The following is a 22,353-nucleotide window of genomic DNA, read 5'->3' as shown; positions in this document are numbered from 1 at the left end:
ACAGAGCGGACCACGTGAAGGTTGCAATCTCCCACCCCATCCTACACACACACCAGGGAAATTTACATTTACACCAAGCCAATTTACCTACAAACCTGCACGTCTTTGGAGTGCGGGAGGAAACCGAAGATCTCGGAGAGAACCCACGCAGGTCACGGGGAGAACGTACAAACTCCGTACAGACAGCACCTGTAGTCGGGATGGAACCTGGGTCTCCGTTGCTGCAAGCGCTGTACGGCAGCGACTCTACCGCTGCGCCACCGTGACCACCCTTTTATTAGTGGAGAATTTTTTTAAAGCCCTTCTAATAATACAATGATCCTATCAATTAAGGTTTAGTTTTACACAATTTGCATGCAACCGTATAGCAATTACACGCCACAATTATTGCTCTAATAGGTAACTTGATGACAGATTTTATGGTCCTGCCACTGAATTAGGAAGCGTTAAATTGCAGCTGGATTAAATTCCTCCTATTTTGTTTGCCAAAGTGGTTTATTCATGCCAATCACCTATCACATCTGGGGGGAGCAGATACGTGACAAAGTGGAGTATGTGCTGTGAAAAAAACACACACACAGAAACCTGGAGCTTCCAGAGGGTGAAGGTTCAGATACTGAGTTTCCTTCACCTTTTTATTCATTGCTGCACAAAGACCGCACTCAAATAAGATGGGGGGCTGGGGTCAGGGTGAGGGTGGGGAGGATCACAGTTTCATCGATTAGTTGAAACATACAAAATAGGCGCAGGGGGTAGTCCATTCGGCCTTTCGAGCCAGCACCGCCATTCAATATGATCATCCAGAATCAGTACCCCGTTCCTGCCTTCTCCCCATATCCCTTGATTCTGCTTCTTACACCGAACAACTTCTTCGGAACAATAATCAGGCTATCGAACACTGCGAACTCCAACCGTACATCACAGTGGGAACTGCCTGGATTGCACTAGGGACTGGTCTTTGTTTTGTTTTGCATTACATTGTGTTTTTTACATATTTAATTTTTTTTTTTTTTTTTTTTTTTTTTAATTTTCTCCACTGAGAATTGTGTTTCGGGAATTAAACCTGGAGTAAGAATGTCATTGTTCCGTTTTGGTACATATGACACCAATCTAAAAGTGGCACGGTGGCGCAGCAGTGGAGTTGCCGCCTTAAGGGCCAGTCCCACTTTCACAACTTAATTCGCGACCTTTTTTACTCGTGGCCATTTTTTTATCAGGGTAGAAAAAAAATTCCCCGACCTACTTGATGCCGCGAGTGCTTACGACTAGCATCATGGACTACTACGACCTACCTACGACCTCGTGACGACCATGCTGCGAGTATGAGTCAAGGGCAAACTCGGCAGAGGTCGTGAATTAGGTTGTGAAAGTGGGACAGGTCCTTTACAGCGCTTGCAGCGTCGGAGACCCGGGTTCGATCCTGACTACGGGTGCTGTCTGTAAGGAGTTTGTACGTTCTCCCTGTGACCAGCGTGGGTTTTGTCTGAGGTTTTTCCGTGATTTCCTCACACACTCCAAAGACGTGCAGGTATTTCGGTAAATTGGCTCGGTAAATGTAAAAGGGAAAAGGAACTTGTTCCCAGTTTGTCCTTTGTTAATTCCAAGGGCTACATCACCATCTAGTGGTTGTCAGTAGTAAATGCTGCTCATTGTAAACAAGGCTGATTGGCAAACAGGCCCATTGACAAACAGGACCTATAGCATGGGCAGCTTACAGCCCAGTGGTATGAATATTGATGTATTTAACTTCAAGTAACCCTTCGATTTTCCAGCATCTGCAGTTCCTTCTTAAACACAGTCCGTATTCATAGTACATTGCAGTTGAGTTCAAGGATACGGTCTATTAAACTCATATCAATACCGCATACATGGATCACGAAGAGATTGCAGAAGGTGCTGGTTTGTTGACCCTCATTGTCTATGCTGGATCCTCCCTGATAAAGATGTCTGCGTGCATGGTCCCCATGCCTGATAAAAGCACGACTGACAATCTCTGCAAGGGCGGCGAAGAAATTGATATAAAGTCGGAACGATTGCTCTCACTGCAAGAGCAGGTCAGAGGGTGGACATCCTGCTGCAAATGACTGCGGACTTCCCAGGGCAGTTCCACCAACTCGCAGACTCCAGTCTGGAATGCGGTCATAAGTCATAAGTTATAGGAGTTATCCTCCTCGTCCTCCTGCGTTGCAAGCAATAAAGTCCCAGCCTACTCAACCTGGAGTGGTGCAAAAGCAATTTAGAGCGCCACAATGGGACAATGGAACAATGAAATGGAATTAAGTTGGTGGTAGCAGCACCCCTACTCGGTCATGGCTGACCATGGGTGATGCATCCTAGTTTGCAGGCGATGTGTGGTCGGATGCAAGCCTGGGCGATCGATGTCATATGGAGGACAGGCTGTTGCCCATGCAGCACGTCCCCCCCTCTCCACGTCCAAAGGAACAGCAGGGCCGTTACAGTTTGGCACCAGCACCGTCGCAGGAGCTGCCAGAGCGAGGTTGTAGACAACGACAAACTGCCTTAGGGGCTCCGACTCCGGATTTTCTCCAGGTTTACTCCAGGAGCCTTTTCCATGACTGGATATGGCCACAAGGCAGTGGAGGTTTTAAATCAGAGTTTTCCCTCTCCTAGATGGACCGCCTTCCCAGGCTGACGAGCCCCCACCTGCCCGAGACTCGTCCAGCTTCAGGTGGACACGAGCAGTGGGGACACAGTGGCGTAACTGGAAGAGCCACAAGGCCAGACACCCAGGTTCGATCCTGAACTTGGGCACTGTCTGTGTGGAGTTTGCACGTTCTCCCTGTGACTGCGTGGGTTTCATCCAGGTGCTCTGGTTTCCTCCCACACCCCAAAGACGTGCGAGATCGTAGGTTAATTGGCCTCTGTAAATTGTTGTAGCGTGTTGAGAGTGGATGAGGAAGTGGGGTAACATGGGTGATTGATCAATGGTCAGCATGGGACTCGGTGGGCCGAAGGGCCTGTTTCCATGCTGTATTTCTAAACTAAACCAAGCAGAGCAGTTGCCATACCAGGCTGAGACAAGACCCATCAGAATACCTTCTGTATCGCATCTGCAGAAGTTCGAGACAATCCCTCTGTATATGCTGAATCTTAGACTCCTAAGAAAGTAAATATGCTGATATGCTTTCCTCAACACTGCATCAGTGTGAAGGGTCCAGGTCAGGTTGCTGATGATATAGATGCGTAGGAGCACAAAACTGTTACCCATCATCTCTGCGGATGGGGCAACAAGGACAAGGTTGTTTCCTCAGGTCACCAAACAGCTGAGCGAAGAAGGGTCTCGACCCGAAACGTCACCTATTCCATTTCAACAGAGATGCTGCCTGACCTGCGGAGTTACTCCAGCACTTTGTGTCACTCTCCGTTCTTGTTGACATTGAGGGTTAGGTTGCCTTGACACCTTGACGCATGGCTCTCGATCCATTTCCTGTGCTGCACCTCATCATTGGTATCGATCCAGCCAACAACAACGGTACCATCGGTGAACTTAACGATGGAGTGGGCGTTGTCCCTGGCCAACTTTCACACACGGTGGAGCCAAAGGAAAACCCCCATTGTTCTTGAGGCGTGGTGTTACTGTAATTGTGAATGTCTTGGCAGAAACTAATCTGCCAACACATTCAAGATGCTCAACGTTCAATAAAAAATATGTAAATTGATAACCAATCTCGCAAAGGCAAAGGTATTGATCGATGATGTCAATGTGCAGTTTCTACACAATGATCGATCAAAGTGGTTGACCTTGAGTTTATTAACTTAAGGCTGTTGCCAATTGCTTTCCATGGGGTGCCATAACCCAAAGTGCACATTTATCAGTCAGCAATATGATTGGTGCTTTGAAGATCATACTATATTTCACCTTTGATTGCAATCTCTCTTGTTTTGTTGATTAGGCTGGGACATGTCATGTTTGCTTTCGACTTCTGTAAGTTTCCAAACAAATCAACTTCCTGCAGCTATGGTATATAGTCATACAATCATAGAGACATATGGTTTCACACAGAGAGTGGTGAATCTCTGGAACTCTCTGCCACAGAGGGTAGTTGAGGCCAGTTCGTTGGCTATATTTAAGAGGGAGTTAGATGTGGCCCTTGTGGCTAAGGGGATCAGAGGGTATGGAGAGAAGGCAGGTACGGGATACTGAGTTGGATGATCAGCCATGATCATATTGAATGGCAGTGCAGGCTCGAAGGGCCGAATGGCCTACTCCTGCACCTAATTTCTATGTTTCTATGTTTCTATGTTTCTACAGCATGGAAACAGGCCAACTTGCCCACACCACCCAACATGTCCCATCTACACTAGTCCCACCTGCCTGCATTTAGACAATAGACAATAATAATAATAATAATAATAATAATAATAATAATAATAATAATAATAATAATAATAATAATAATAATAATAATAAATTTTATTACGGACTCAAGGTCCAGACAAGGGGCAACATTACATTAAAAATGCATTGCATATTAAATATCATAAATACATATAAAATCTTGGTATATCACATAAAAACATCATAATTTATATTTAAAAGAAACACAATAATCAAGTTAATAATCCAGATTAAAAGATGATCAATGTCCTACAACGAGACAACGATACAAGTGTCTTCACAACTGGGATTCGTAGCGTGTAGTGCTAACCCTTATGTTTGTCAAGGCCACAATAAGCACATTTTTATAGACAATAGACAATAGACAATAGGTGCAGGAGTAGGCCATTCTGCCCTTCGAGCCAGCACCACAATTCAATGTGATCATGGCTGATCATCCCCAAACAGTACCCCGTTCCTGCCTTCTCCCCATATCCCCTGACTCCACTATTTTTAAGAGCCCTATCTAGCTCTCTCTTGAAAGCATCCAAAGAACCTGCCTCCACCGCCCTCTGAGGCAGATAATTCCACAGACTCACCACTCTCTGTGAGAAAATGTGTTTCCTCGTCTCCGTTATAAATGGCTTATTCTTATTCTTAAACTGTGTGTGGCCCCTGGTTCTGGACTCCCCCAACATCGGGAAATTGTTTCCTGCCTCTAGCGTGTCCAAGCCCTTAACAATGTTATATGTTTCAATGAGATTCCCTCTCATCCTTCTAAACTCCAGAGTGTACAAGCATTTGTTCCCTATCCCTCTGAACCTGTCCGATACTGGAGTGTGTGTACTGGTTCGCTTCCTGGAGTCAATCACTATCTCCTTTGTCTTGTGGACATTGAGGGAGAGGTTGTGGTCTAGGCACCAGGTAACGAGGTTCATGTAAGGTGTGGTAGGAAGGTACGTTTGTTCCTTTAAAAGATTCCAAGGTCCCAATTATTGCCCAACTTTATGAGACAGTTGTAAATGAAAGATCACAATTACAATTGTATTGTGTATAATGACCAAACAGCACTTCTCACATAAGTATTTGGAGTCACAGAGTGATATTGAGTCAGGTCAGCTGGTCAGCTGCTCCTGGAGGTACCGAGGTCTAGTCGAGGCTCAGAGGGGATAGAGCCTTCTCTGTTGCTGCTCCGGCACTCTGGAACACCCTGCTGTTGCACATCAGACAGGCCCCCTCACTGTCCATCTTCAAATCCAGTGTTAAAACACATTTGTACTCCCTGGCTTTTGACCATGCCTGAGGCTTTGCTTCTGTTTGTGGTGTTTTTGATGTTTCTTTATTTTACATGTCTTTTCCTACTATTTCTATTGATTGTTATTTTTGGTGTGTATTAACTTTTTTGTCAATGATTAGTGATGTACAGCACTTTGTTGCAGCTATGTTTGTTTTTAAAGTGCTCTATAAATAAAATTATTATTATTATTATTATTATTATTATTATATAACATGTAAATAGGACCTGTGGCCAACTTGCCCAAGCTGACCAAGATGCCCATCTACGCTAGTCCCACCTGCTTGTATTTGGCCCATATCCTTCTAAACCTTTCCTACCTATCTTAATGTATGTTAAACGCCTCAACTACTACCTTTGGCACTTGCAGCGCCAGAGACTCGGGTTCGATCCCGACTATGGGTGCTGTCTGTACGGAGTTTATACGTTCTCCCCGTGACCACTTGGGTTTTCTCCGAGATCTTCGGTTTCCTCCCACATTCCAAAGACGTACAGGTATGTAGGTAAATTGGCTTGGTAAATGTAACAATTGTCCCTAGTGTGTGTAGGATAGTGTTAATATGCGGGGATCGCTGGCTGGCACAGACCCGGTGGGCCGAAGGGCCTGTTTCTGTGCTGTTTCTCTAAGTTAAATCAAATATAACTGTAACAACACTGCAGCAAGTATGAATTTCATAGTTCCTGTTCTGGTGCATGTGACATTTGAACACTCCATATCACAAGCCAAAGCTACATCCCCCCCTGTCATCATAGCACACTTCCAAAGTGATGCAATGACTTCTAAATGCCTCATCCCTCAGCTGAAAATGGTGATCCACCAAGTTTACCAGCCTGCGCTTTCAACCAATTGATATGGAGTCTGTTGAACCTATTTGGTAGCTTGCAGCATCAAGAAATTTCATGTCAAGTATATGGGTTCCCAGATACACTTATTATTAATATTTATTTTACTGTCTGATCCTTGCACCTTGTAATCCAGGCTGGCGAAAACGCACATCAGTAGGAAGGTGCTGAGAAGACTCAGAAACATTGAATTCTCCAATATTATGTTAAGAGGCTCTCCCACTCGGGTGACCAAATCCGCGAGTTCTGGCGAGTTTGCCCTCGACATGCTCACAGCATGGTCGACACGAGATCGTAGGAGGTCTTCATGCTCGAGAGTGGTCTCCACGTAGTCGAGGCCTCAGCTAGGTCGCGGCGTTTTTTTCAACATGTTAAAAAATGCCCGCGAGTAAAAAAAGGTCGCCATGGAAAAAAATCGATACTTTTTTTTCTCGTGGGTTTTGTCGTAGTAGGTCGGCATGTTAGTCATAGGTAATCAAGGGTAGTCGAAGATAGTCATAAATAGTCTTCATCATAGTCGAAGTGAGGTCAAAGGGAGATCAAAGGAGATAGAAGGAGGTCGTGTTCACTCCCCACTATTCGGTGTCCAATTTTCCTGGTTAGTCGTAGTTAGTCAAAGCTAGTCCTCAACATAGTCGAAGGAGGTCTTCAACATGACAATTTTTGAAACTCTTCTAAACTCGCCAATTAGGTCGCCCAAGTGGGACAGCCCCTTAACGTTTAAAAACCTTCTCCCCCCCACCCCCCCTCCTTCCCCTTTTCTCCCCCTATCTTTTCCCCCGCCCCATCCCCTGTGCCCCACCTCCTCCCCACCTGGGCTTGCACCTATTTCACCCCACCCCCTCCTCTTCCACCTCCTCCTCCATTCACATTCCTTCCTCTGGCCTCACAATTTGCCACTCTTCAATCCCTTTGTCTCACACCCTCAGTTTTAATCTCTGACCTTTGTTCAAAACCATCTCCTGATCTCTGCCCTTACCTGTGCCTACCTATCACCTGCCAGAATTTGTCCTACCTCTTCCTTCTCCCACTTTTCCTCTCCCTCCCTCTTGTCAACCCCGTCCCGAAACGTAATCTATCCATGTATTGATCAATTTAATTTACAGATACAGTCTGATAACTAATCTTTGCCAAGTCACCCTGTACTGAATGATCACATAACTCCTGTTTACAGGTATAGAAGTGTGAAAACGCACACCTCCAGATTCAGGGACAGTTTCTTCCCAGCTGTTATCAGGCAACTGAATCATCCTACCACAACCAGAGAGCAGTGCTGAACTACCATCTACCTCATTGGTGACCCTCGGACTATCCTTGATCGGATTTTACTGGTTTTACCTTGCACTAAACGTCATTCTTATCATGTAGCTATACACTGTAAATGGCTCGATTGTAATCATGTATTGTCTTTCTACCAGGGTGGGAGATTGCAACCTTCACGTGGTCTGCCCTGTTTCGACGAATGCAATCAACCCGGCATGCGCAATCAAGTAAGATCAAATAGAACAAGTTGTCCTGCAACTTTAGGCTGTGCATGCCATACGCAAGAGGAAGAAGACCTTTCGACTGACTGGTTAGCACGCAACAAAAGTCTGACAATAAACCATACTGGAGGGGTGTGGATCATGTGCAGGCAGTCAGAGATGGTACAGGCATCATGTTCGGCACAGACATTGTGGGCCGAAGGGCCTGTTCTTGTGCTGTACTGTTCTACCATCATGTTCCCTGTCCCGTGTTCTGCGTGACGGAACTGGCGATTCAGTGACATTAACGTACCGCATTGATTCTTAGAAGATACGCAACCCCTTTGCTTTCAAACCACAATCGACAACCTGGTCAAAGAGTTACTGAAAAATAGAATTCTTTACCCAAGGAATGAAGTCCTGCTGATCCCATTCCTCGGAATCAAGTTAATCATTTTTCTCTCTCTTCGCTATCAGTCAACAACCCCTTATCTTTTATTTGTCTTTCACACACACACACACACACACACACACACACACAAGGATTGCAAATGAATATGCTCTCGCTCAATGTGCTTTTGCGACTGGGACTTAGGAAGATCCTCATTTGACTGCAAGGTGGAGTTGCCGTTTTTACTGCATCTCAGCAATCAGAGTGTGGGCAAAGTCCAGATTGCACCTTGTACACGAGAAGGAGTGGGTGATGTTCCTTCCATGAGGCACGGCGGGATCCTTTCTGCGCCTGAAAATAAATGTTTTTGGGTTTGCTCTGCGTGTGATGTGAGGATCTAACTGGAAAAACCATGTCGGCCTGCGTGGTTGGGGCAGTTTATGGAGCTTCATCGATAGAGCACTCTTTCAATGCAAGTGAGTAGACGTGTCTGTTACCGGGTAGTTGTGTGAGCTGGGAGGGCTATATTAGCAGTCAAAACACAGGTAAATGGGCCAAGCTTAGATTGGGTGTGTTGGTCGGCATGGACGAGATGGGCCGAAGGGCCTGTTTCCATGCTACATTAATCTATGACTCTATATCGGGGAAAGTTAAAAGCTGTTCTGCATAACTTGTGCTCTGCTCAAGCCTGGGGTTTTAATGGCTTCGATTCTGCTGAGTTGGGTGACTTGGCAAAGATTAGTTGTAGTTTAGTTTTAGTTTAGAGATACAGCATGGAAACAGGCCCTTCAGCCCACCATCCATGCTAACCAATGATCACCCTGTACACAAGCTCTATCCTACAAATGAAGGACAATTTTTTGGGACAGTTTCCTCCCACATTCCAAAGACAAAGTCTGAAGAAGGGTTTCGGCCCGAAACGTTGCCTATTTCCTTCGCTCCATAGATGCTGCTGCACCCGCTGAGTTTCTCCAGCTTTTTTGTGTACCTTCCAAAGACATACATGTTTTGTAGGTTAATTGGCTTTGATAAAATTGTAAATTGCCCCTAGTGTGTAGGATGGTGCTAGTAAGTGGGCATCGCTGGCCGGTGCAGACTCGGTGGGCCGAAGGGCCTGTTTCCACGCTGTATCTCGAAACTAAACTCAACTACAAACATTCAGTGTATTTGATGCAAAGGGTGGGTTCTGGCAGGTAAGGCCTGAAGATCTGAGTTTGCTACTGTGACCAGATGATGTGAAGGACATCGTTGAACTGTTGCAGTCCCACTGGTGAATCTTGCTCAGAAGGAACTTTTATAATTTAAAACCCAGCAATGATAAAGGAATGATGAGAGGGAGTCATACAGGCTGTTTGGCTCAACTAACCCACTCCGACCAACAAGCCCCAGAGATCTGTACAAGGGGTTTCACTATCATAGAGTCCGAGTTATACAGTATGGAAACAGGCCCTTTGGCTCAAATTTCCCACACCAAACAACATGTCCCATCTACATTAGTCCCACCTGCCTGCGCTTGGTCCATATCCCTCCAAACCTGTCCTATCCATATACCTGTCTAACTGCTTCTTAAACATTGGGATAGTCCCAGCCTCAACTACCTCCTCGGGTAGCTCGTTCCATACACACACCACCCTCTGTGTGATTACATTTAGCAAAGAGTGCACCATACGGCAATTATGTTAATGGGTCATTAGACTTGAAAGAAAAACTCATATTCTCTCTCCAAAGATGCTGGCCAACACTATGAGTATTTCTAGCACTTTCAGCTTTCACTAGAGGACCCAAGGCCTTGGTTTAATGTGTCATCTGAATGCAGACAGTGTAAAAGGCCCATCCTTTTTTTTTAGTTTAGTTTAGTTTAGAGATACAGTGCGGAAACAGGCCTTTCGGCCCACCGAGTCCGCACCGACCAGCGACCCCCGTACACTAACATTATCTTACACACACGACAGACATTTACAGAAACCAAATTAGCCTACAAATCTACAGGTCTTTAGAGTGTGGGAGGAAACTGGAGCACCCGGGGAAAACCCAAGCTGTCACGGGGAGAACGTGCAAACTCCGTACAGACAGCACCTGTGGTCAGGATCGAACCCGGGTCTCCGGCACTACAAGGCAGCAACTCTACCGCTGCACCACCATGCCGCCCCAGAGATTTTTCCCCAGAGATGTTGCCTGACCCGCTGAGTTACTCCAGCACTTTGTGTCAAGTCGACTTCATTGTTATATGTATTCGTAGGTGAGGTGCAAGTAAATTGAAAAGCTTGCCTTTGGCAGCATCATAGGCACATAAGCTACATGCAAAAACATAAATTGTACATAAATCGCACATAAGTTCGAAAAAATAATGACTGGTAAAATATTACACAAATGAATGGCAATAATGCACAATAAGAAAACAAATCCACGATAGTGCAAGGGTTAGTCTGTAATGTTCTGTTGCCAAGATAGAAACATAGACAATTGGTGCAGGAGTAGGCCATTCGGCCCTTCGAGCCAACACTGCCATTCAATATGATCATGGCTGATCATCCAAGATCAGTACCTCGTTCCTGCTTTCTCCCCATATCCCTTGATTCCGTTAGCCCTAAAAGTTAACTCTAACTCTCTCTTGAATACATCCAGTGATTTGGCTTCCACTGCCTTCTGTGGCAGAGAATAAAACAGATTCACAAAGTTTCTGCTCATCGCAGTCCTAAATGGCTGATCCCTTATTCTGAAACTGTGACCCCTGGTTCTGGTCTTGGGTAGTGCAGGATGAGGGTTGTGCAGGTCGGATCAAGAACCTGGTGGTTACTGCAATACTGAGCAAAATTTTGCACTGATTCTAAACCAACATAAGCGTCAGAAGAATACAGAAGTTATTAGCTGTCTAATCCTTTTGAAAGTTAGCATAGCTGCATATTAAATTATGATTAGTTCCATGCAATATCTTCCAACAGGAAGGAGAAGATGCAAAATATCGCAAAGGAAACAACAGAGGAAACAATATCATACAAAGCATTTCTGTGGGGCCTTTCCTTCCCGATGTTTATTCTACTGCAAGAGTTATTTAAACTTATCACAAACTAATGAAAAGTTGCAGATAACTTTATGGACATTAGATAACATTCCTCCTTTGAACTCTGCACAACTATAATCTTTCTAATCAAATACAATGTGGTGTACAGTTAGGGTCTAGAATCAATATGCTTTCACGATGATAGACACAACCTTATGTCAGGTATTCTTAGCAGGTTTGGAAGCCTGTGGGCATCTTTCACTGGTCTAGGGAGGAACTGCAGATGCTGGTTTAAACTGAAGATTGAGACAAAATGCTGGAGTAACTCAGCGGGACAGGCAGCATCTCTGGATGGAAGGAATGGGTAACGTTTCAGACCGAGACCCAAAACATCACCCATTCCTTCTATCCAGAGATGCTGCCTATCCCGCTGAGTTAGTCCGGCATCTTTCACTTGTTGTTTCACGTGAAGCGCGTGGTGACGCGCACGTGATGCGTGCATGTTGCGTGGTGACACAGGATCACAAAATCTTCGCACGCCACCTGCATGATGTGCAAATGACCCCCCAAGTGGGACAGGCCCTTTAAACCTGGATATTGTTGTCTTACGAGGCATTTGCTATCTGAGGCAGATGTTGTCTACCTGGACTTTTGAAGGCCTTTGACAAGGCATCATCAATGTTTCAACTTTGTAGATACACTTCACAGAGTCATACAGCATGGAAACAGGCCCACAAAATCCATGCCGAACAGCCATCACCCATTCACACTAGTTCAATGTTATTTTCTCATCCACTCATCATTCGAAAGTTATTTTCTCATCCACTCTTGGTACACTTGGGCAGGTTGAAGTAGTACATGGGTGTTCGCTCAGTGGACCGAAGGGCCTGTTTCCACTCTGTATCTCTGAACTAAACTAAACTACTAAACCATCCCTCTCCGCACTCACTCAACTCTCCATATATTCTGTATCGAAAATACCAACCCACTGTCCATGTTCAGATTGCAGTTAATATTCAGAAGTGGGACGATTTATAATGTGGAACAAAGAATAGGCAGAGCAATCAAAAAGTTACTTTGGTTAGGTCTTCGCAGAAGAAGATACAACTACATTTCCCAGAAATGGCAGGGAGTTGTGACAATAACGGAGATTGGTGAAAAGAAAATGTGTTTCAAAAATTAAATGAACACAAGCCAATACATTCCATCTGGCTGATACTGTGCATCCAGGGGTAGTCAGAGAGGCGACTTGGTGCAAACAGGCCCTTCGGCCCGCGTAGTCTGCGCCACCCAGCGATTCCCCAGTACTATCCTAAATCCTATGGGCAATTTACAGTTTTTACCGAAGCCAATTAACTGACAAACCTATACATATTTGGAGTGTGGGAGGAAACTGGAGCACGTGGTCACATGGAGAGCGTACAACTCTGTACAGACAGCACCCAAGGTCAGGATCGAACCATGATGTCTGGTGCTCTAAGGCAGCAACTCTACCACAGCTCCACTGTGTCACTCTACGAAAAATTCTCATTATTGTCTGCAGATTTGGTTTAGTTTAGTTTAGTTTAGACACCTCTCAGCAGCCGAAGGGCCTGTTTCCGCGCTGTATCTCTAAAATCTAAAAGTGTAAAGTCCATATGTGTCCATGGTAATGGTAGATGCGATGATTGGCATTCTGTAGAATTAGGAGCCGTCCTTGTAGATTGGAGATACTGTAGACACAACATGCTGGAGTAACTCAGCGGGACAGGCAGCATCTCTGGAGAGAAGGAATGGGTGATGTTTCGGGTCGAGACCCTTCTTCAGAATGATGCAGGAATGATGTTGTCCTTGCCAATTGCCGCCACCTAGTGGCCACGCTCTGCTATAACCAAAGTCCGTGATAAAGACTACTTTTGATGGTTGGTTTTGATCAACTGTGTTGAAGAACCTGTTTCCGTGATGTATGGCTCCATGGCTCCATGGCTTTTAGGAATATACTTGCGAGAGATGGGGAGCAACAAGGATTGACCAGATCTCCTAAATCTGGTGGGACTATCATATTAGGAGAGATTGGATTATGTAGACCTACATTCTAACTAGAAGTTAGAAGAAATGAAGCAAATCTCTCTAAAATTCTGACAGGGTTTAAGTTCTCCTGGCTTCAGTAGTCTAGAACAAGAAGGCAGAGGCTTCAGATAGAGCATTTTCCAGAACACCTGTTTTTCATCTAGAATGCTTCTTCTAGAATTTTCCATGACAGAACGCAATGGAGGCCCAGTCACGGAATATTTTTAAGATGAAGATATTTGTCTTACCAAGGAATGCATTGATCAAGAGGCCAGGAATATGGTATTGAGATTAATCAGCATATCCGTATTCAATAATGGTACAGGCTCAAAGGGCTAAATAGTCAACTCCTTCTCCTGTTTATTGATGTTTCCCATGTTTGCACGCACACCCTGGGCACCTGGATATGACCCCATCAGCCACCTTTCCGTAGACGTATATCTGGCATCTAAAGCAGTGCATGTGGTGACTTTGCAGAGCTTAGTGAGTTGTGGTGACCAACCCCATCATTTCAATAAGGGCTGAATAAACTAGTATAATCAAGTAACACAATAAGTGGCACAGTGACACAGCTGGTAAAGCTACAATCTCACAGCCAGAGACCCAAGTTCGATCCTGACCTCAATTGCTGTCTATGTGGGGTTTGCATGTTTCTCCCTGGGACTGCGTGGGTTGTCTCTGGGTGTTCTGGTTTCCTCCCACAACCCAAAGACGGGTGGGTTTATAGGTTATTCCCGCGTGTTAACATAACCGCCCCCTCACCAGCTACAGTGCCAGTGCTGACCTGACATTGACCTAATTGGAGACCTTTGAGCTATCTGTAATTGGCTTGCACTAAATGTTGTAATTTATCTTGTATTAAATGTTATTCCTTTATCATTTACCTGTCACTGCGGACAGCATGATTGTACATATGTAGTCTTTTCCTTGACTGGAAAGCATGCAACAAAAAGCTTTCCACTGTACCAAGGTACACGTGACAATAATGAATTAAACCAAACAAAACTAAACTAATTGGCCTCTATAATTTGCCCCTTGTGTTTCGGGAGAGGATGAGAAAGTGGAGCAACAAAAAACTAGTGTGAACGGATGATCGATGGTCGGCATGGACTGGGTGGGTCGAAGGGCCTGTATCCATGCTGTATATGAATGAATGAATGAATGAATGAATGAATGAATAATACATTTATTGGCATACAGTATTCACATACAAGGAATTTGCCTTGGTGCTCCGCCCGCAAGTGACGACATGACATACAGTGACAGTTAGGAATGAGACATAAAACATTAAACATTATAACCATATACCATATAACCATATAACAATTACAGCACGGAAACAGGCCATCTCGACCCTTCTAGTCCGTGCCGAACACGTATTCTCCCCTAATCCCATCTACCTGCGTTCAGACCATAACCCTCCATTCCTTTCCCGTCCATATAACTATCCAATTTATTTTTAAATGATAAAAACGAACCTGCCTCTACCACCTTCACTGGAAGCTCATTCCACACAGCCACCACTCTCTGAGTAAAGAAGTTCCCCCTCATGTTGCCCCTAAACTTCTGTCCCTTAATTCTCAAGTCATGTCCCCTTGTTTGAATTAATCATAGAAACATAGAAAATAGGTGCAGGAGGAGGCCATTCGGCCCTTCGAGCCAGCACAGTCACTCATTGTGATCATAGCTGATCGTCCCATCAATAGCCCGTGCCTGTCTTCTCCCCAATCATAAAATATGTTTATGTTTATATAAAACTAAACCTCGCATGATGGCAAAATAGCCGTGGTAAAAACTGACAGGGTTAATGAGGAGCCCCTGTAGCTGTCACTTATTCTCCAACCCTTTGGATGATAAGGAAGGAGTTAGGAGTGGCCAGTCAGCATGTCAGTCCATAGGTTGTCTCTGTTCCTCCTCCCCCTTCCTGTGGAGATGCTTTCAGCGCACTGACTGAGGGCTCACCCCAGTTGCTTCAGACCAGTGCTAACTGTGCACTGTATCCCCTGGAGCGAGTACCTAACCAGCAGCCTGGAACTTTGACAATGCTGCCAGATATAGACACCGAAATCAACTTCCTCTACATTCAGGATTCAGGATCAGATCAAATGTTGCTACAAAGTGAGTACGGGAAAACTAACGCAATGTTTCTTTAATTGTGTAGCTGGTAAATTTCAATCGCTAGAAATATTTTACTCGCAAGGCTTTCAAATTCATTCATTCATCCCTTAAATCATTACATCATTTCACGCAAAGGACCCAAAAGGATCTTTGCAAAGACCCTGGTTCGATCCTGACCTCGGGTGCTGTCTGTGTGGAGGTTGTGCGTTCTCCTTGTGACCGCGTGGGTTTTCTCCGGGAGCTCCGGTTTCCTCCCACATCCCAAAGTCGTGCGGGTTTGTTGGTTATTTGTCCTCTGTAAATTGCTCCTAATGTGTAGGGAGTGGAGGCAAACTTAGGATAACATAGAACTAGTGTAAACAGGTGATCGATGGTTAGCATGTGGACTCGGTGGGCTGAAATGTATATTTCCATGCTGTATCTAAGCTAAGCTAATTAACTTGCCTTTAAATAGGCCAGTACAGCACAGGAACAGGCCCTTCAGCCCACAATGTCTGTGCCGTACATGATTCCAAGATAAACAAATCTCCTCCGCCTGCACATAATCCATATCCCCGCATTCCTTGCATGCACATGCACATCTAAAAGCCTCTTGAATGCCACTATCATATCTGCCTCCACCACCACTCTTGTCAGTGTGTTCCAAGCATTCTCGGTGTAAAGAAAATTCCCCTGCATGTCTCTTCAAAATGTTTCCCCTCTCACCTTAAAGCTGTCCTCTCCACTCTTTCGACATACACTGTTGGTGCGAAACTCAGTGCTCTAGACACTGTTTCAGGAGTTGGGTTGGGCTAAGGTTTGGATGGTGGTCGCTGGGCATGCGACAACATTTGAACAGTCTCCCCTCACTGAAACCCTCGCTCACTCACTCATATGCCCACGACACTTTTGATCAGCAATCAATAAATAAATAAGTTACCGCACAAGTTGTTCGGTTTGCTGAATATTTCTGTTATCTCTGAAAATGTTTGCGCTTTCAGGGAGCAGAGGGCACGTTCCTGGGACCTGTTTGTCATTTGCTACAATGAATTTGGCAAAGAGTCATCTCTCTTGCAGAGCCTTCAATTGCAGTTAGTTTCCTTCACATGGATTCACGATGCCTCATTCACAAGGGATTACCTGGTTTAGTTCCGTTTAGTTTGGTTTAATGTACTTTAGTTTAATGTACGTTTAGTTTAGATTAGATTAGTTTAATCTATGGGAATTTCACTTACTATGGGAATTTCACGCACTATGGGAACTTCACTCACCCCCCTGCAGGGACTATACAACAGGAGGTGCAACTCCAGAGCAAACAAAATCATGGGAGACCCCTTCCACCCCTGCAACGGACTGTTCCAGCCGCTACGGTCAGGCAAACGCCTCCGTTGCCATGCAGTGAGAACGGAGAGGTTGAGAAGGAGTTTCTTCCCAGAGGCAATTCGGACTGTAAACGCCTATCTCACCAGGGACTAACTCTGCAGAACGTTTTTCCTTCTATTATTTATTATGTAAAAGAATATGTGTGTTATGATTGTGTTTATAATTTGTTTGGTTGTTTTGTTGTTTGTCTTTTGCACAAAAGTCCGCGAGCATTGCCAGTTTCATTTCACTGCACATCTCGTATGTGTATGTGACAAATAAACTTGACTTGACTTTAATTCAGAGATATGGCATTGAAACAAGTCGTTCAGCTCACTGAGTCCGAGCCCACCCTGATCAGCTGCACACAAGTGCTATCCTCCACACTAGGGTCATTATACATCAGCCAATTAACCTACAAACCTGTTTAAGAAGGAACTGCAGATGCTGGAAAATCGAAGCTACACAAAATAAGCTGGAGAAACTCAGCCAGTGCAGCAGCATCTATGGAGCGAAGGAAAAATGCAACGTTTCGGGACGAAACGTTGCCTTTTTCCTTCGCTCCATAGATGCTGCTGCACCCGCTGAGTTTCTCCAGCTTTTTTGTGAACCTACGCACCTGCACGTCTTTGGAATATGTTGGAAACAGGAAGACATGGAGAAAGCCCACGTGCCACCGTGCCACCCTTGACCAATCCCATGCCAGCTCAAAATATCTTCAGTAACATAAAAATAGTTGGGAGCAAAAGATCAGATGGAATAGAGTCATTCAGCATCACATTGGTTCTGCTAATCAGTAAACTCAAGGTTTAGCATTAATCTCAGAGCATTTGCCCACTGCAACCTTCGGCCCAACTTGCCCATACCAACCAACATGCCCCACCTACACTAGGCCCACCTTCCTGTGGTAGCCCATATCCTATCCTAACCATGTACTTGTCCAAAGAGATATTTTTTTTTTAAAAAATTGTGGGAGTTTGCTATACAGAAATTAGCTTTTTTAAATTCTCTTTTCATAAAATCATCTTGTAATTATTTTATTTTTAGTTTGGAGATACAGCACGGAAACAGGCCCTTCGGCCCACCGAGTCCATGCCAACGAGCGATCCCCACAAATTAACACTATCCTACACACACCAGGGACAATTTACATATACACCGAGCCAATTAACCTGCAAACCTGTACGTTTTTGGAGTGTGGAAGGAACTGAAGATCTCGGAGAAAACCCACGCAGTCACGGGAAGAACGTACAGACTCCGTACAGACAGCACCCGTAGTCAGGATCGAACCCGAGTCTCCGGCGCTGCAAGCGATGTAACGACCCTGTCCCACTTAGGAAACCTGAACGGAAACCTCTGGAGACTTTGCGCCCCACCTAAGGTTTCCGTGCAGTTCCCGGAGGTTCCTGGAGGTTTTTGTCAGTCTCCCTACCTGCTTCCACAACCTGCAACCTCCGGCAACCACCTGCAACCTCCGGGAACCGCACGGAAACCTTGGGTGGGGCGCAAAGTCTCCAGAGGTTTCCGTTCAGGTTTCCTAAGTGGGACAGGGGCATAAGGCAGCAACTCTACCGCTGCACCACCGTGCCACCCCAAACATTTTGTTCGAACATTTTGCCTCAACAGGGCAAGCCTGGGATGAAGGGATAAATAAAAGCAGGGACTGCAACGTCAGAGGCAGCAATCAATGACATTTTGTTTCTTTGAATCATAGATTCCCAGGTTAAGATGGAATATCCTGTTGAGTCGATGTGTGAGGAGTTGTGTCCGATTTGTGGAGACAAGGTCTCTGGATACCACTATGGACTCCTAACTTGCGAAAGTTGTAAGGTATGAAGCCTTGTCAGCCAATTCTTGAGGATATGATTACAGTTGAAACCTTTCTAACCCTAGATGCTGGCTCCCAATAGCTTTTGAGCTAAACAGTGGCACAGCGGCCAGTGCTAATGTTGCTTCGGTGAAATTGTAAATTGGCCCCAGTGTGAAAGACAGATTTTGTGATTTGGGGTGATTGTAGGCCGGGGGAATTTTGATTTAGGAACAGTGAAAAGCTTTGTTTTATGTGCTATTCAAATAGGTACACAGATAATTCAAACTCTATAAGCTGAGAGGGGGAGGTAATTTGCACAGAGAGTGATGGGTATCTGGAGAGTGATGCCAGGGGTGGTGGTGGAGACGGATAAGACAGTGGAAACAAGGAACTGCAGACACTGGTTAATGCACCAAGTGCTGGAGTAACAGCGGGTCAAGCAGCATATCTGGAGAATATGAATAGGTGACAATTCGGGTCGGGAACCCTCTTCAGCCGAAATTAAGAGGCTTTTACTCAGATACAGTACATGGATATATGATGAATGAGGGATATAGATCATGTGAAGGCGTAAGCTATTGGTTTAATTTGGCATCATGTTCAGCACAGACATTATGGGCCGAAGGGCCTGTTCCTGTTCTGTACTGTCCTCTGTTCTACATTCTGAATGGTGGGGCAGCCTTGAAGCACCTGGTGACTTATCCCCGATCCTATTTTCAGGCATTCTCATTCTTCTGGCCGCCCAACAAGTGGAGTGGCACGATGGCGCAGCGGTAGTGTTGCTGCCTAATACACCACCAGGGACCCGGGTTCGATCCTGACTATGGGTGCTGGCTGTACGGAGTTTGTATGTTCTCCCCGCGACCACGTGGGTTTTCTCCTGGTGCTCCGGTTTCCTACCACACTCCAAAGACGTACAAGTTTGTAAGTTAATTGGCTTGGGTAAAATTGTATATTGTCCCTAGTGTATAGGATAGATCTAGCGCATGTGGTCATCGCTGGTCAGCATGGACTGTATCTACACACTATATCTCAAAAGTGTAAAGTCTAATGTGGCACAGTCCAACTAGTGATTCATTGCAAGAATAACATAGAATAATGAGGAATAGATTGGTTAGACAGACTACCCAGTAGGCAAATTGTTAACCAGGTTTAAGGTAAGGGAAGAAAGATTTAATTGGAACTTGAGGGGTAACATTTTCACACAAGGGGCGGTGGGTGTATGGAACAAGTTGCCTGAAGGAAGGGTTTCTCAGTTGTCTGAGAAGGGTTTCGGCCCAAAACATTGCCTATTTCCTTCGCTCCATAGATGCTGCTGCACCCGCTGAGTTTCTCCAGCATTTTTGTGTACCTTCGATTTTCCAGCATCTGCAGTTCCTTCTTAAACAAGTTGCCTGAAGAGGTAGTTGAGGCAGGTACCATCGCAACGTTAAAGAGACATTTAGACAGGTACATGGACAGGACAAGTTTAGAGGGATATGGAGCAAATGCAGGCAGGTGGGACTAGTATGGATGGGACAAGTTAGTCCGTGTGGGCAAGTTGGGCCGAGCAACGTGTTTCCATGTTGTATGACTCTAATGTACTAAAAACACCAGTAATCGCTGGTTTGGACACAGTGCTTTTCAAGATCAGGCAGTTCAGTCCCTAACGAAAACCAAGTGTTTTGGAGATATGTTGTAACCATCAAGTGCATAGAGGAGAGATACATTGGTGTACATGGGGCTATAATGGCAACAAGTATTGTCTTAGAATGAGGAAGTGTTGTAGCGAGGGCGTCCTTGTGAAAGTTAACAGGAGCAACAAAGTTTACTGTTTATTCTGTTATTTATAGTAACTCCTCAGACCCCTTTGATTTTGTAACAAGCCTTTGTAGATCACAATGTTCCTCTGGCCGGTTACAAACAAGATGTCTTGTACTTAATTATGTATATATATCTATTTATATTATATATATATATATATATATATATATATATATATGTGTGTGTGTGTGTGTGTGTGTGTGTGTGTGTGTGTGTGTTGTGTGTGTGTGTGTGTGTGTGTGTGTGTGTGTGTGTATGTGTTTCATGTGTGTAATGTGTGTGTGTGTTGCTGGAAGCAGTGTGTGTGTGTAGTTTAGAGATACAGCGGCCCTGCACTGTGTGTGTGACCAGTGCGTAACTATGCATGTGTGTGTACACATATGTTTCTTGCAACTGTTTCATCTTGTGCAGTAATTGATACATTTTCTCAATATTGCTGGAAGCAGCTCTAATTTAGTTTAGTTTAGAGATACAGCACGGAAACAAGCCCTTCAGCCCACTGTGTCCAGCCGACCAGTACACTAACTATCCTACACACTAGGCACCTTCTGTAACGGGGAAACAGGCCCTTTTGCCCACCAAGTCTGCGCCGACCAGCAATCCGCTCTATCCTATACACACACTAGGGACAATTTACAATTTTACTAAGCCAATTATCCTACAAACCAGCACATCCTTGGAGTGTGGGAGGAAACCGGAGCACCCAGAGAAAGCCCACGTGGGTAACGGGGAGAAAGTATAAACTCCGTACAGACTGCACCCGTAGTCAGAATTAAACCCGGGTCTCTGGCGCTGTGAGGCAGCAACTCTACCGTTGCAGCTCAATAGAGAACTGTGCTAATAATGAATGAACACTGGTAATCTCAGATACTCTCCCAGTGCAGGGCCAGTGGGGGTGACATCCTTTATTATATCCAGGAACAATCTGCTCAAAAGAGTTTGTTTTTTCGCTCTCCTGAACAGGATTTGTTTACTGACAAACGAACACAGGGTTTGGTGAGGGGAGATATGACACTGTCAGAAAATGGTCATAAACAGGAAGCTCCTTTCTAGTTCATCCTGATATGTGGAGAAAACAATGGCAACAAGCCCTTGAAAGACACATTCATTAGTTAGAAAGTTATTTTTAAGAAAAAAGCTTTGCGATTTTCTTTGCAATGTTCTACATTGTTGAGGAATAAACATTTGTTTCTACTTCTCTGCTCAAGAGTCTCAAGCCTATTATAATATAACAAGTGTGCAGATTATATAAGGGTTCTGGTTCTTACAAGGTTAATTCCCGGGATGGCGGGACTGTCATATGCTGAGAGAATGGAGCGGCTGGGCTTGTACACTCTGGAGTTTAGAAGGATGAGAGGAGATCTTATTGAAACATATAAGATTGTTAAGAGTTTGGCCACGCCCTCAACATGTTCCCAATGTTGGGGAAGTCCAGAACCAGGGGCCACAGTTTAAGAATAAGGGGTAAGAACGGAGATGAGGAAACACTTTTTCTCACAGAGAGTGGTGAGTCTGTGGAATTCTCTGCCTCAGAGCGGGGTGGAGGCAGGTTCTCTGGATGCTTTCAAGAGAGAGCTAGGTAGGGCTCTTAACAGTACCGGAGTCCGGGGATATGGGACGAAGGCAGGAATGGGATACTGATTGGGGATGATCAGCCATGATCACATTGAATGGCGGTGCTGGCTCGATGGGCCAAATGACCTACTCCTGCACCCATTGTCTATTGTCTATTGTCGGTTGGTCCAGAGACTTGTCCGTAAAATTTTTCCTCCATGAATCTGGAATGTCCACTTTTCCACAGTAACCCCAGTCGTGTTGTTCTATACACATTGGCTGCAATCCTTTCATTTCACCAAGCAGTTACTTTAACATTACCCAGAATAGAGTGGCTATGGTAGAGT

At 45.0% G+C, this 22,353-nt stretch overlaps 1 protein-coding gene across 6 annotated transcripts in view; it reads left to right on the top strand.

Moving 5' to 3' along the window:
* Positions 1-22,353, top strand: part of LOC129714481 (nuclear receptor subfamily 5 group A member 2-like) — a 56,459-nt gene that overhangs the window by 17,176 nt on the left and 16,930 nt on the right. For 2 of the 6 annotated variants that reach the window (XM_055664111.1, XM_055664110.1), the window contains exons 3-4: positions 7,895-8,806; positions 18,554-18,669. In XM_055664111.1, coding sequence (XP_055520086.1) covers positions 8,743-8,806; positions 18,554-18,669 — 180 coding nt within the window. In that variant the 5' untranslated portion in view covers positions 7,895-8,742. Of the gene's footprint in view, positions 1-7,894; positions 8,807-15,133; positions 15,499-18,553; positions 18,670-22,353 lie in introns of those variants that run through there. The other 4 variants (XM_055664114.1, XM_055664109.1, XM_055664115.1 and 1 more) reach the window with 4 other exon arrangements.

Source organism: Leucoraja erinacea, chromosome 39, assembly GCF_028641065.1.
Source record: "Leucoraja erinacea ecotype New England chromosome 39, Leri_hhj_1, whole genome shotgun sequence".
Taxonomy (NCBI): Eukaryota; Metazoa; Chordata; class Chondrichthyes; order Rajiformes; family Rajidae; genus Leucoraja; species Leucoraja erinaceus.
This window is presented reverse-complemented; position numbering and strand designations above follow the sequence as displayed.